We start from the raw sequence: 15,648 nt of genomic DNA, 5'->3' as shown, positions 1-15,648 counted from the left end.
TGGAAAGCTTTGTATTCTTAAAACCTAGCAGATAATCTAGGATTGCAGGAAGGAAGATTTTTATAGAGGTCAGAAGATAGAAGAGTTTAGCCACTTATGGATTCCTCTCACTAGAGAAGAGCCAAAAATCCCCAGCTTTAACAGACATCCAACATCTAAGGCACCAGGGATCAAAGTGTGAGTGAAGAAATTAAGCATAGTTCCTCAAGAACAGGTCTAGAATCCAACTTAGTCCTCAGCGTTTGAAATTAAAAAAAGGAAGTTGGAAACTAGAACTATCTCATCTGGGGCAGGGTAGTCCACATGCCTTTTGCCATATCATTCTGAGACTTCTCAGAAGAAGCGGGGCTAGAAGAAAACCACTTATCAAATGCTTTATCAAGCATTTCTCAAGTATAGGTTTTAAGAACACATGTAAGAGGGACCCTCCCATCTGAGAAAGAGGAGTCAATCCTGGAAAATACCAGTCCCAAAAAACTGCTCCAAAAGGATTGTCTTAGACCTTCCACTTGCTTATCTGATGCATTTTGAGTCATTTTGTGGGGAATTCAGGGAGCCTTCTTCCTGGCAAGGTGAGTTGGTTTCACACCACCTCATTTATTATGGAAGAATGTCACAGTAGTGGTGTTCTTCATTACTGGCACATGGCAGTCTTTCGTCCTGAGGAGGAAGGCTGAGCTGAGTTGACCGTTCACCTCTCTTGTATGTTGATGATCAGATGCTTTTCCTTGAGGGCCCAGAGACCTGGTATTCTCAAACTGAGCTCCCCAGCCAAGCAGTGAGGCATCTGCGRTAAGATCTGGAAAATTATCTAAGTTGGACAAGAGTGTGTACTTAGGTTAGGCTTAATGCCTTTGAGGAAGCTAAACCAGACGCAAAAGTCTGATGCAAAAGGAAAAAGTCTGTGCCTGAAATCAGGGTCAGTAAAAGTCAAAGAACAAGCTATTGTGAGGATAGAAGAAAGAGAAAAAAGCAAAGGTGTGATTGCAGTAAAGAAGGCTTAAAAAACAGATTAGCTAAGGCTGTTGCTTGGAGAACTGCAACTGTGGTTCTGCAATTGCAACCTCAAATGGTTGAGGGGAACAGAGCATGAGGAAATTCTCTTGCCATTTGTAACATGTATTATATGCAAGAAGAGGCATGCTGAGCACATCTACTCAGGTATTGCTAAGACTAAAAAGCATCTTCCTCAAGTTGGCAAATTCTCCCATGCGGTGTGAATCTGCATATAGGCATTCATCTGTTAGAGAACATATTCTTGGTATGTTCTGATACACACTATAACTACTAAATACATCTTGAAGCAGCCATAAGATCCAAGCAGTGTGAATAAAAGTTGGCAAATCAAGAGATGGGAATGCACAAACAAGGAAGCAATTATTGGCAGTGGTTTTGCTACTCCCAAATGCTGTCAGGCTGTTTTCTTAATAGGCATTCCAGAAAAGCTGATTTTTTTCAGGAGAAGCTTAAAGAGAGTATTGAAGTGATTTTGTGGATCAGTCTCCTTTCTCCTTCAATGAAATCAATTTTTTTATCTATCTACTGCTTTCCTTCCTGTTCTGCTTGCTTAATTTCTCCTCAGTTCTTTTCTCTGTTTTGTTCTGCCTCCCTCACAAAAGATAATTTATATTCCAAATCTATGGCGTCTTGACAACGTCTCTTCAAAGCTGGGCTTGCCACATAGCGTTCCTCTTCGGTGCAGGCCTCAGCTCTTCTCCTTATGCCAGTTGGCCACCTCCTCCTCTTGGCTGCTTTCCCGGGACAGCACTTGAAGTGCCCGCTAAGGACCTGGAGAGGCAGTGGTCCTCAGCTACATCCTTTCAGAAGACACGTTCCAGAAGAACTGAGGTTCATGGCCTTCCCATGTGGAGGCTAGAGGGAAAGAAGTAGTGGTGATTTTTTTTTTTTTTTCCTGCGTGCCTGAAAAGGGAACAGCTGGAGTTGGACAAGGTGATAATGATACAGCTGGATTTGGCCATAGGAAAGGGCTTCAGGTTGGCTAAGCAGGAATGCTCTGGGTCTGGCGTTTACTGCCACTGGGTGAGAAAGACATAAATGTGCTATTTTTCTACATAGCCTAGTGGCAAAACAGAGGAATTTGGACTGTGTACTTTTCTGCATCTGGGCAAGAACAACTTTAAAATGTATTCATGCTTCTYTCCTGAATATGTTAGGAGGTAAAGGTTGCATATATTTACTGCTTAAGTAAAGGGTGACACTGTATACTTAGATGCAATTCTAAACCCAATGCATAATTAGCATGTCTAATCTAGGTCTAATAGCTCTGACATGGTTTTGACATCCTCTTGGAGAGGATCGGCTCTAGACATTTAACTGTGTGCAAATCACTGGAGATAAGGAGTAGTTCCCTTTTAAGAGRTGTCTTGATTTTTCTTAACTCCTTAATCCTGTTATTGCTGATCTGAGATATAGTTTATACTTGTAATCTCATGGGGGAGATTTATTAATGCAAACAGCAAAATTTCTTATGACCAGAACACTTTGGATTGAACAAATTGTTTAACTAGAACTCATAATAAAAATCTTATGTTAGGTGTCTGGAGCTTTCATCTGAAACAGAACTATGTTATATAGGCTGATAATGCTACTGGTTGTGTTTTGGATTTTTTCCCATCAAATTTCTAAAGAAAATCAGTTACGTTTAAAATAATAGCTCTCGTAATTGCATTCTTTATTTTTGAAACTCTAATTTTTGGTAGGTAACTTCTTACATAAAATCTCTCTTTCTCTTTAAGGCACAAGGAAAAGGAAGCCTAATGGACTACAAGAAGGTTGGTTAATTACATTTAAATCTGCTTATTACTTTTAATGTTTCCTGTAATGCTTTCATGATTATTTTTGACAGTTGAAAGAAACTTCCGTATTAAAGTCAAATTATAATTTGTGCATATGAGTGTGGAGGGAGGGAGAGTGGCTTGTGCAATTTCTTGATTTAAAGAGCCAGTAATGGTCAGCTATATTGTAAGTATCAGAGCTATTTTATAATCATTTTTGCTGTTGTTCATCCTATTCACCTCCCCAGAGTTTTGAAACAAGGCTTTTGGTTGCTTTTGCTCTCTCTGTTGCTTTGGTCATTTGTAGGTTAGCTCCCCTCAATGGTCRCTTTATGTTCATAGAGTACACTGTTACATTTTTAGCTTTCAGCTTAATACCATGCCATCTATTTAAAAATAATAATAATAATAATCCCCCCCCCATTTTCCTAATAATTATTGTTTCTTCTAATGATTGTTATAGCTTTTAGTTAAGTCACTACTGCTTTTGCTGCTGGGACTGCAGTACACCATAGTATAGGCATACCTGAGCTAACTAGTTCATGCACTGAAAGTAGCTGAGATGCTCCAGAGCTCTTCATGAGCCACAGAACGTGGCCGAGAAGGCTCCCCGGTTAAACACTAGAGCCGCTCGCTAGCGCTGGGCACAGCTTATGCATGACGGAGACTGTCAGTGTGAGGCTGTCCCCTAGTTTCTCACTGAGCAGGAGGCTGAGTTGTTCAGAGGCTTAACTAGATCACGAGGGTCCAGTTAATTATCTCCAGCATCAACAGGAAAATAATATATAAATTATTGAGCACATGCATGATTCAGAGTTGCTTCTTGAAGTGGAGCCGGAAGAGCTTTCTAGCTATGACTGCTGCTAGTATGGCAGGCTAGCACACAGGTACAAGTCAGAATACCATTATAACTACCCTGTATTGATCAAGAAAACTTGTAATTTGGATCATTAAAAAAATCCGTCCATCTTTCCTTCCTGTTTGACCATAGAAAGGATCTCAAACTTAACTTGCTATTTAAAATCATTGTCCTTATCAGGACAATGTTTGTCTTCTACAGTGGAAAAAAACTGATACATCTGTGGTTTTCTAAATTGCCGCTGAGAGCACTGAAATGTCTTTTTCTTCAAATATGTCTCAGTGCGTGAGACACTTCTGTGAATGCTTAGGCTAGGCTACTTGCTTTTGTACGTCCAGAATGGATTTTCTCCTTGTTACAGTTGTGATCTGCCCAATGTTATTTTAATAGTAAAAAATAAATTAAAAAGCATCTAAAATTGTTGTACTGAATTATATGATTTGTCAGTGCATTCCAATATGTTGACCTGAATGATTTTGAACTTTGGATGCTTCAGATGAAATTGATAAAGCTTATAATATGTCTAGGCACCTCAGGTGTTTGAATAGAAGGGGTGGGAAGGAGCCCTTCTTCACGTCTGGTATTTCATGCAATTGGCTTTGCCCAGGAAGCACGTGATTTCACTAGCTTCACGAATCATCTCTTACTTAAACACAGGTATTACAAGTTTAGTAATGATAATGAAAATTCTTCTGTGTCTTGGTGAGCCCAAACAAAAATCAGCTTTTGTCTTTTTGTAGTAGCGTCAAGACTGAATACTGTGATGTCACATCCTTCCCTGCTGGGTGTCTTCATTTAAAAAAAAAAATAAAAATAAAAAATGGCATGGTCATTAGTTACATCCGTGCCAAGTGACCCTGGTAACCTATAGCTCACCCCACTTAGTGGCTCGGCCAGTATATGTACACAGCCAATTAGAAGACATGTTGTGTGTACAAATTAGTATTTCTTTTTTGCCCTTCACTGTGATAACTTGTTTATTTCTATGCTACTGGAGTCAATTTTTTGCACATGTTCAGTCTTTTCTTCCCTGCATCAAGGTCCTCTCATCTTTTTCTACTCCGTTGTTAGAATTACTTTCTTTGACAAGTCATTTGATTTTGTAAATCTTGCTATAATTCCTAATCAAATTTGATGTTTTGTTCCTCTTCAAGTCTTCTGTAATTTTGTAAAAGGGAAGATCGCCAACTCTAGCTGCAGAACTTCTGAAAAATTACATTGTTTCTATTCTTTTCTTTTTTATTATCAACTTCAACATGCCATTTGCTTAAGATAAAAATTTTGTTCCTTTATTTGAATGCATAAACAAATGTATATCAAAATTGTTAGCTGATCTGCCTGCTCAAGAATATTGCATCTTACTCACTGTGGTCTTCAATTAAAATAATGAATGAAGGTAAGATTGAGACCCACCTGCTCAACATGCCTCCTTTAAAGGCAAAAGCCTTGTATTTTTTCGATTTTGAGGCTGCTTGAGAATTTTGAGCTGTACATTTGATGCATGTGATATAAAAATGGTATCCCTGAGGTTTTTCACTGACAAAAAGCAGCTATCTAGATGGTGCGAGTAAATTTAGTGAAGGTTCTGACATAGATATAGAAGGGAAGGATTTTCCATTAATTTAATTGGGTCTGAGACTGTCATGTCAATAAGGTCGTTATGTTCTACAAAATTTTTGGTACTTTTTTTCTCCCAACATATCCATCTTTTTATCAGAAGGACTTTGATATCACAAAAGGCTTGTTTTAAGGTCACTATTTCTGAATCCATTTTCTCACATTAGTCTCTGAATTTTCCACTCTGGTTTTTTGCTACACCATCACACCACATCCAGGCAAATTATTGATCCATCATTGTGCTGTTTGAAAGTCTCTTCCAGAGATGAAAAAGTAGTTCCAGCTCTGTTTTAGTGTTGTTTCTCAGATAACAAAGGAGAAGGTACCTATATATGGCAGAGGCAAAACTCATATATGTCATTGAAAGAGACAGCAACTTTCCTGTCACCCTCATTTGTAAATCTGATCTTGGGAAAAATCTATGGTTTTTTTTTTTTTTTAATCAGAAAGCCTTTATCCATTTTACATCTACCTTGCCACACAAGATAAGCTGTGTAAGTCAAGTGAAAGAGAACTTAGCAAAACTTCATTTTTTTTAATGTAACCCTGTCCGTTTACTCTGCTGTTATGGAGTCCTTTCATCCAAACTGGCRTGGGAAATGTGGTGCATCAGCGGTACTGTGATATACTTTGAATTTATTGATTTGTATATAAGACACTGTGTGCGTGATGTTAACATGGGGAACAGATTTTGTACTGTACTGGAAGTAATGGGAGTCAAGAAGTGGTAGATCCAGCCATTCATACACGGCATGGCACTGATGTCCTGATTTGACATATAGTAGGAAGGAACTGTAGAAGAAAAATGGGAAAGGTGACATTTGGAAACAAGGAGATTTTGCTTTGGTTACCATACTGTCCTGCAGCTAATAAATAACAGTTATGCAGTGCCATTGAGTTGTGCTGGCAAGAGCCCCGCAGCTCACAGGTAACTATCGCAGCTAGTGCATTCACCCCACTACAGTGCTGTCTGCAGACCGGTTTTACAGTCCCGTGGCACAAATGACAGTAGTTCCCCAGTTCTTTTTAATTAAATGCCAGAATCATCATGAGGTCTGTCATGGGACTATGGGACATTGTCTTTATTCCCTTGTTCCTAAAATGCAATGAAGAGGAAAAACAGGATTTTTTGTTTGCAGAAAAYGCTTATGACCAACAGTAGTTTTTCATTGAAGTTTGTCTTGCTTGTTTTGGGGTGACCACTGCTATTAATTCTTTTTTGTAATTATATATGGKKTTTTTTTTWAAAAAAAAGAAGAATAAAAGCCCTACTCAGTGAATTATTTTGGATGTGTTAGTAATATTGTAAAACCAGCCAAAACCATCAGAAGAAGCCATTCTCTCCCTTGTTGGAATTAACCGTATCTCAAGATACTAAATGAAGGATGCTGTTATGCTGTTAATTCTGGGCAGGTTTGGGTTTTCTTTTTTGATTGGGTTTTTCTTTTTTTTTRGGGGGGGGKGTCCCTTTTCCTTTTTAAATCAGACCTTGGCTAAATTGTAAAGAAAGGTAAGACAGCTGAATTATGAAGGTGTACATCAAACCCAAAAATCACCTGCATCTTTGTTTTTAATCAGTGGGTGTTTTCCATGGCTGCTTTGGGATGAGAATTCAGCACTGCTTGTTTCATTAAAATAAACACTTATCACATCTTTCAGCATAAATGTGAAGTTAATTGTGTATGCTTGGGTGTGCTAAGATGGCTATTAATGGCCATTTGCAATGCTGTAATTTAAGAAAGTCAAGCTTATTGATTAAAAAAAAGGCACCATTTACCTACCTTTGTTTAGATTTACAAGCTAATAGGCCTGTAAGTTGATTGTCAAAGACCTGGAAAGGTGTAATAAGGAAAAGCTGGCATCTTTTCTAAAACATAATGGGTCTGTACAATCAATCAGGTTTAATTTTTAACACAGGCTAGCAAAGCGCATAACAGCCGGCATAATATTAGTTGCATAACAGCCAGAGTAGCAGTGTTCCCTATGAGTAGACTGTTTCTTTCCATTACTGTTGGGCATGACTCTTTCCAGATTTGTTCTTTTCCTAGGGAGAGCTATTTTGAGTTTGAAGGAAAAAGTTAATTTATCTATGTGTCAGCCTAGTATGAAAAATACATCTTATTTGCAGATGTATAGTTATACTAATGCAAGTTTCTGTGGGATATTATGTCCTTTACAGATGTATTTCTTTACCTCTTATATAGAAAAAGTATCTAAAAAAAATACTGGATAAATATATTCGCTGCCCCAATTTCAAATGGCATATCATTCTACATGTATCCAGCAAAGATGAAGAAAGCTTTGGGCGATAGTGTTTTATGACATTATGAAATGATGCACTTAAAATAAATAAATGATTGTCCAGCACCCCTTTTGAGGAGGAAGAGCATAACCCTCTGCCCAGCCACAAGAAAAGATTGAAAATGTAAGAGCAAATGCTGAGAGACTCCAAGGTGCTTGAAAAACAAAGGTAAAAGAAAAAGTTGATTTGCTAACTATGAAACATGTCAGTGCCATTTCAAGGTAACATTTCAGCTGTCTTTTAGATCATCAGTGCTTATTGAGCATGATGTTCCCACAAAAGAGAAAACAAATTTAGAAAAGCTAGGGTAGAACATTGTAAACACTTAATGCATTAGTCAGTCACTCGACCACAGATCAATTTAAATTTTGTCTTCTTGGGTTTCTTTTTATTTCAGTGAGTATTGTACCTTTCAGAAGTTTACAATATTTAAGCTTATTTCAAGATCAGAGAGAATACATGATTTCTGAAGATTTCAGTATATAAGAAATTTAACTGTTTAGGGTCAGTCTTCTAAAACAAAAAATACAATTTTTTCTGAACTTGCTTGTTGATGTCTTGTCACTTAAATAATAATAATCCTAAGTTTGACCATGGCAAAACAAAATTAAAAATTTCAGTGTTCTTATTCTCCCTGTGCATATATTTACCCCATATTCAGGGAGGTTCCCCCCCCCCATAGAATTCATTGTTCTTTATAAATAGAGCTATCTAAAAGGAAATTTCTCTCCTTTGGATAGGAGAAAAGGTAGAAATACATCAGCAGAGAAGATTTGGAGTCTATTGTCTTGGTACTTGTGCACCTGCAGTTCTTTTGTCTTCATTGATTTTTCAGTCTCCAAAATCTAGCGGTCCCTAGATTGTTTCTTTGAGCTCCCACTCCCCTCAGACAAGCAGTTCTGTCCAGCAGGAATCCAGAATAGTTGGTCTGGAAGGCAAATACTTAATCTCTGTTATGGATGACAAAATTTCTCTTTGACTTTTTAAAATAAAAAGACAGGAAAACATAGCACTTTGAACTTTATTCACAGAATCATGCCATACTTTAAGTTGGAGGGAAGCTCTTGGGGACATCTGGTCCAACCTTGGCCCAGAGCAGAGCCAGCTTGGATTAGACAGCTCAGGGCCTTGTCCAGTTGAATTTTGAGTATCTGCAAGGACAGAGATTTCACAGCCTCCCTGGGCAACCTGCTCCAGGGCTTGACCCCCTTCCTGCTGAAAAAAAAACTTCTTTGTATCTGATTGGCATTTCCCATGTTGCCTGTGCCCATTGCCTCTCATCCTACTTGCATGCATCTCTGAGAAGAGTCTCGTTCTGACTTCTCTGCACCCTCCTGCTAGGTAGTTGGGACGGCAATAACATCTTCCCTGAGCCTTCTCTTTCTAAGGCTGGAAAAAAAGGCAATTCTCAGCCTTTCTTTGTATGCAATGTGCTCCAGCCCCCTAATCTTCTTGGCCTTCTGCCACACTTGCTGCAGTACGACAATGACTTTCTAGTGCTGGGAAGCCCAAAACTGGACACTCTACTCCAAATGTGGTCTCACAAATGGCAACCGGGGGGAGTAATTGCTTCCCTTGACCTGGTGGCTACTCTTGCTAACACAACCCAGTATGTGGTTGATCATCTTTGCTGCAAGGGCACACTGCTTCAAGAAAAAAATGGACCACAGAGGAAAGGGGATAGCTAAAATACCTGAAGAAAAGGATGTGGACCTCTCAGCCTGTTGCTTATTGATTCAAATCTGGCTGAATCTTATCAAATCTGGTTAGAGGCAACCTCTGTTGAATGACTATTTAGTACCATACACAAAATGAGAAGTCAGTTTGAGATTTCCACACACACGCCATTTCATTACATTCATTATTTATGACAAGTCAGCAGAATTTGAAAGCTGTGTAGATACTATCAAGGTTGTTATCCCAAATGTAGAATATCCTTTACTTGTTAGTTAATGTGCCCAAATACTTAAAGAAAAAAAAAAAAGTGCTACAAAGTAGAAGCAAGAATGTGAATTTATTTATATAAGGTATGACCTAGACAACACATTCTCTTTGTATCATTCATTTATGTTCCACTCCAGGAAATAACTTAGTTTTAAAGTCTCRCTAGCGCGTAAGCAGTGAGATGGAACACACAAACATACTGTTTTGATTTTATGGTGGGCTTAAGAGGGTAAGKCAGTGTACAGAAAAGTACATTTCTAACTTAAAGCATACTTCTGTTTCCACATTTAGGGCCAGAGCCATGAAGGGACTATATATAGTTACTTGGTCATTGCCCCAAAACTACTTTGGTATTTTATGCAGTAGCTTTTAACACCAGAGACAGAAGCAGTCCAGAGAGCAGGGTCTTGAACTCAGATCCCCCTTTTCATAGATAAGAGCCTGCTGCTCTGGTTTACATGGGCTCATTTTTGGTTCTGTTCTTGCAAACTTCAGAAGGCTGAGTGGAAAACACCCCCTACTCCAACTGTTTGGTGCTTATGGTTGTCTCCTGAAGGATAGGAAATGRAAGCCTGAAACCAAGGAGCTTCTGTAAAATTCTCCTTTCCGGTGGGCCAGGGCATGGCGAGTGGCAATTTTCAAGGCACAGTCAGTGGCTCGTTACCATTTATTTGCAAGGCATATCTAGGACGTACGGGTGCAGAGGGAGATGCTGGAACCAGCCTTAAATTTAGTGCCCTAAGGAAGGGGTTAGAAGGAGTTTCTTTCTCCTCTTCTTAATTTGCTGGTGTGAGATGGCTGAAGCAGGAGCTGATGTGGAAGTGACGAGAAGGGAGGAGGGAGGGTGGAGAAATGGAGCCCAGTCTCACACTCCTGTGTGTATGCAAAGCATTCAGCATGAGAAAACCTCAGCGCTTCCCTCCTTTCCATATCTTTCGTTTTTTCCATTCCTTCTGTAACTCTTAATCAAAGCCACCACCCTCCTTCCAGCCAAAGCCTAGGAAATGAAATGAAAATAAATTAATTGCAGGTCGAATGGATGATGCTGAACTCACTGCAGGATAGCAGAGCAGGCTGAAAGCAGTGAGACTTGATGTGCTCTGCTCTCACTGTCCAGCCATCTTTTTCCCAGCCCATGAATATTTTGTTGTTGCTGTTGCTTTTTCCTTAGATTCAAGGAAGAGCCTTCAGGCATAAAAAAAATCTGGGGTTTTGAGCTTCATGTGTCCCAGGCAAAACTGCCAAGCCTGGGCAGTATCTGAATATACTGAGGGAAAACAGAAGATGCTGAGTAAAAGCAGTTTGGTATGTTGGGAGGAATCACTTCCCATTCGAGTCTTATCTTGGCTGTGCTATTGCAAGATTGTCCTTTAAGCTGAATTTAAATAATGAGATCCCCTCTGTGATCTTTCAGATTTCTGGCACCTTTAGGAAGAATAGTAGTAAAGCTTTAGCACCAATGGTCTGAACAACAGCTAAAAAGATAAAATGCAGTATTCCAGTATTCCTCTAGCAGTTCAGCTGGAGGAAAGTGTTTCTAAGCAATCTGCAATTTGTCTTGTATTCTGTTTAAATTATTGAATGCCACTTTGAAGAAGGTTGTGTTTTAATGATGGGTGAAATGTTTGGTGCACAAAATGATGCCATATAAGTTGAGACTAAGAGGCCAGATTCTTTTACGTAGAAGAAATTAATGAAGGGGCATAATTTAAGTTTATAGAGTAACAAATAGAAGCATTCCATTTTCCTTTTCTGTTTATCAGCCTCATATATTAGCTGCTTCTATCCAAATGCAATTGAAAAAAAAATACATCTAAACTGGATACATGGATTTTTTTTCTTATTTACTTAGTTTGTGAAGGTTCATTACAAGAAATCATTGAAGCCCAAAAACTGAGCGTGAAAGTGTACACTTAGTACAACCAACAATATAGCTACAACTTAAACTAGTTGTTTTGCATACAGCAGGGCTACTGAAGCCTGGTTTCCTATGGATTTATGTGCTCTATTTCTTCAATAACTATCCAACTGCAAGAACCCAATTCCCACTCCTTCCCCCCCTCCCCCCCCTATTTTATAACCCTGGCTGAGCTAGAAGTAGCATGCAGTCTGGTTAATGCAGACTGGTTTGCTGCCGTCTGCACTTGTTTGACTTGGCCAGCTGGTTCTGCAGATGGAATATGGAACAGGTAAATTTTTAAGGACTGCAAATTTTTCATGACATAAGAAGATCTCTAAAAAGTTGAGAAAGGAGCTTGCCTTCTGAGCAGGTTATGGTATTTTTCATTTTGAGGTTCCTTGCACTTTGCTTGGAAATGTGTTGTAGTTTTTTGTCTGATTTTTGTATAGTGATTTCTCTGTGTATAGCTTGAAACGAGCTTTGCAGTTGTTTTGGCTTTGACGCACTGTATGTGTCTAAGTGCTGCCACATCACAAGCTTGTAAATGGAGTGTGTCCCTGCATTAGTTTCTGAATTCTCCCCCTTTCTAGATTTTAGTGTACTCTTAGTACATATATGCAACCATGTATGCTTCAGCTAAGCTTCTCTGATCTTTGACCAGTCTCAAGATTTTTTTTATAGGCCATGTTCTTTTTATTTTTATTTTTTATTTTTTATTTTTTTTTTACATCTCAGTAGATACTTACATGAATATTACCAGGTATGCTAAATCTTTTTAATGAGCTTCAGTGAATCAGCAGAGTTCRCTTCAAAATGTGTGGGTTCTACAGTTTCACAAAACTTTGATTCAAGGAGGGGGAAAAAACACCTTTTCACGCTGCTAGCATACCTCATCTCACCTGTCTTCACCTTTGCTGTACAGCTGTGCTTACGTGGCTGATTCCCATTCTTTAGAAGATGTGTTGAATTAACTATGCAATACATTTATGCCTTGGGATAAATTCTTTTCTAAAACACAGTGCAGGAAGATTCTAACTGAAGTGGAGAATAAAATTTTTATGAATTGGGACTTGAACACTCAAGTACTGTAATATGCTTTCAACTAATTTCATCTTTAAATACAGATAATGAATCCACTTCAGCTTGTATTCAGATAAGAAATGTCAATCATTCTGTATAAACATAAGAATCTATATGAAATGCATGATGTACAATTTTATCGTGTCTCAGATATTTTTGACGTGATTTAAACTAGATAGTTAAGGTTATACTGATGTAAGTGATTTGGGACAAGTTGTGCTGTGTATTGCAGGAAAACACAACTTATAAAACACAGTATAATTACTTACTGTAGATATTTGCATTCAAAAAAAGCCCATATTTTAAAAGCTGACACAGTGATGAAACCCAACTATGAAAGCCAGGTAGGACACATTAAAGATCATGAAATGCTCTTAGGCTTTASGGATGATCAGATCCCCAAGATGGACCTGGCCTTGGTTCCCTGGCTCCGGCTGGAGTTGCTCTGGGGATGCCTGTATTTTCAGGCAGACAGACATTACTGTGTTTCATGAGAGTATCGTGATGCTGTTCAGCAAAAAAAATAAATAAAATAAATATTATTATTATTTGGAGTTTTGACTAAATTGAGGTATTGGGGAAAAAATACATGTTTTCTTTGGCATTTTAGTTTATTCATATTGTTTCATAGGAAATTTAACCTCTTATTTACCCCAATTTTTTAATGTGCTAAGTCTTTCCAGTAACTTGCCATGAAATGTCTGTTATTCCATGGAAATACTTTCTTTCTTGTGTGATGTATCGTTGAACCATTCTCAAATTCACTGTCCTTGCTGCAAGACTGAGTTTACATGGATGTAGCTGAGCAGAAGGTTTAACAGGTTCCACTTTACTGACAAAATTTGCTTTTGTCCACTGTAACAAATGTAATCAGGTGGTATATAAATAGAAATCTATATTAAAAAAAGACGGCGTTGAACGTGTGTCATCCTTTGCCCATTTCCAAAAGTGTGGAATTTAATGCGTGTTTATAAAACCCAGGTTTTGACTGCAGAAAACAAGAAAGCAAGCAAGTGGTTAGCGTGCCAGGTCTGTGTTCTGCACAAAAGCTCTCAGATAATGGAGAGAAATGCCCAGATACCTAAAATCCTTTTTGTTTTTTTGGTTTTTTTCCCCCCCCTCCTTAGTGGGTCCTTGGGAGGGCCAGCATCTTTCAGGTGCTGCAGTAATGGGYGATGCACTTTAAATTAGCTGCAGCTCTATGTCATGGGGAGCCCAAAGAGCGCAACCGCATATTTGAGACTATTCTGAGAGCTTCCCCTAATTGCTTTGATTATCGCCTTTACCTCGAGGAAAAGGTAACGCCAGCACTGTAGTCTCAGAAATGATCGTGCGCCAGTATTGTCACAGCTGATTTTATTATGCATGTGTTTTCCAACAGTTGCAAGAAGCAATCAAGGCTGGCAAAGGTGTGACTTCTGCTATTGACCTGTGCCGTTACCATGGAAACCGAGCGCTGGCGGCCCTGGAGAGCTTCCCGCCCTCGGAGGCCAGATCCGCGTTGGCAAACATCGTGCACGCTGTGACCAGGTTTTCCTGATGCACGGTTCAGTTCGCCAGGGAGCGGCTGCCTGCCTGGCGGTGGGGAAAACGCCCCGCGCTACCTGCACCTGTAAAACTCAGTCCCCTTGTTCCCGTGGGGACGCGCGTGCGCACACCTTCTGGAAGTGCCGCAGTCAAAATTAGTGGGGGGAAAAGGAGAAAAAAAAAAAAAGGTCAAGCCGTTTTCACTTGTCATGCCAGAAGCGCACTTGAGGCTGCACCGGTAGAAATAATTAATGAGACTCGCTTCTGTGCCCTCAGCAAATGGCCAGGAAATAAGCCCGTATTGATTGGGCGCGGGCAGGGATGGCGCCAGGGCGGAGGCCTGTGGTTTTCCTGTGCGAGTGAGGACCGCGGGGGCCGGGAAGCGCYGGGTGTCCCAGCAAGCACTCGCAACCTACCGGCGAGCCACCGGGGCTGAGGAATAACGCCCCCGCTCCTCTGGCCAAAGGGGCAGTTCGGGGAATTAATTGGGGGGGTGGGAAAGTCCCGTATCTGTCTGCATGCAGTCGTGTCTCCTCATCGCTGCTTTTTTTTTTTTTAATGTATTCAAATGTAAAATTGCTCTGTGCCTAATGGTTTCGGTAGTGGAGAAACTTGCTGAGAAAATGTGTCAGGCATGGTAAGTAGGAGCTTTAAAATATTTAATCAAATATTAATTCGGCTCTGTTAAGAGAAGCAACTGCCTGGGTTTTTATACCGTGTGTATAAAATATATTTTGCTCTGGGTCAAAGAATGAGCTTTTTCAACTCTTTGGGGGAAGGAATATCCTTCCCTCAGATAAAGCAGTTTGTATCAACACCTCACACAAAATAATTCCCTAGATTCATGACACTTGTTTTCATTTAAGCCAAATAAATATTAATTTGAAAGGCTTGACAACAGCCATTGGCAGAAAGGCGCAAGGCATATTCTTCTGAGAGTGCAGTCTTTCACTGGCCTGAATAAAATGCATAATACTGGAGCAGCTTTTAACCTTAGTGTGTTGAATTGTAAAGCCCCAATTACAGACAGCATGTAAGGTGTATGAGAAGTCTGCAATTTGACACTGTCTCTATTTTGTTCATAGGAGATGATTTTTGTGGTTTGCACACGTGCAATCTGAGCCCATCGTTGACAAGAAGGCTGAGTTTACATAAATGATCTAGATTGAGACTCAGCTACCTTTCTTCCTTCTGTGGTGTAATTACAGCCCAATCTGGAGACAGCTAGCACAGCAAACAGATTTCATTACAGCGTTCACTCAAACACTAAGTGTAGTTATTTCTGTTAAATTCTTTCCTGCCTCCTTCTCCCCCTGCAACTCCTTCCCTCTCAGACCAGCGTGTTGCATTCAGCCGAATGCAAAATATAAATAAAAACTGTGTCCTCTAAAAATGTACTGTATAATATATACTGTATAATGTACATACTATTCTGTGTAATATATGTCTATATTATACAATATATTATATGTACAGTAAGTACACTCGAGATGCAATCTTTGTATGGGAGCAGGGTCCAGCACTCAGGTCTTGCTTTGTTTTGGAGAGAGTCTGCAACACCAGACTGCAGCTTGCTTGCACACTCTTCTCCATGCCTGCCCTGGCATATTCTCTCTTCCCCAGA

At 39.5% G+C, this 15,648-nt stretch overlaps 1 protein-coding gene across 2 annotated transcripts in view; it reads left to right on the top strand.

Annotated features, from left to right (window-relative positions):
* PDSS2 (decaprenyl diphosphate synthase subunit 2) overlaps window positions 1–15,004 on the top strand; it is a 50,807-nt gene extending 35,803 nt beyond the window's left edge. For both annotated transcript variants that reach the window (XM_026065718.1, XM_026065717.1), the window contains 2 exons: window positions 2,757–2,792; window positions 13,879–15,004. In XM_026065718.1, coding sequence (XP_025921503.1) covers window positions 2,757–2,792; window positions 13,879–14,037 — 195 coding nt within the window. In that variant the 3' untranslated portion in view covers window positions 14,038–15,004. The remainder of the gene's footprint in view (window positions 1–2,756; window positions 2,793–13,878) is intronic.
* The last annotated feature ends 644 nt before the right edge of the window (window positions 15,005–15,648 follow it).

Source organism: Apteryx rowi, unplaced genomic scaffold, assembly GCF_003343035.1.
Source record: "Apteryx rowi isolate R43461 unplaced genomic scaffold, aptRow1 scaffold_230, whole genome shotgun sequence".
Classification (NCBI taxonomy): Eukaryota; Metazoa; Chordata; class Aves; order Apterygiformes; family Apterygidae; genus Apteryx; species Apteryx rowi.
This window is presented reverse-complemented; position numbering and strand designations above follow the sequence as displayed.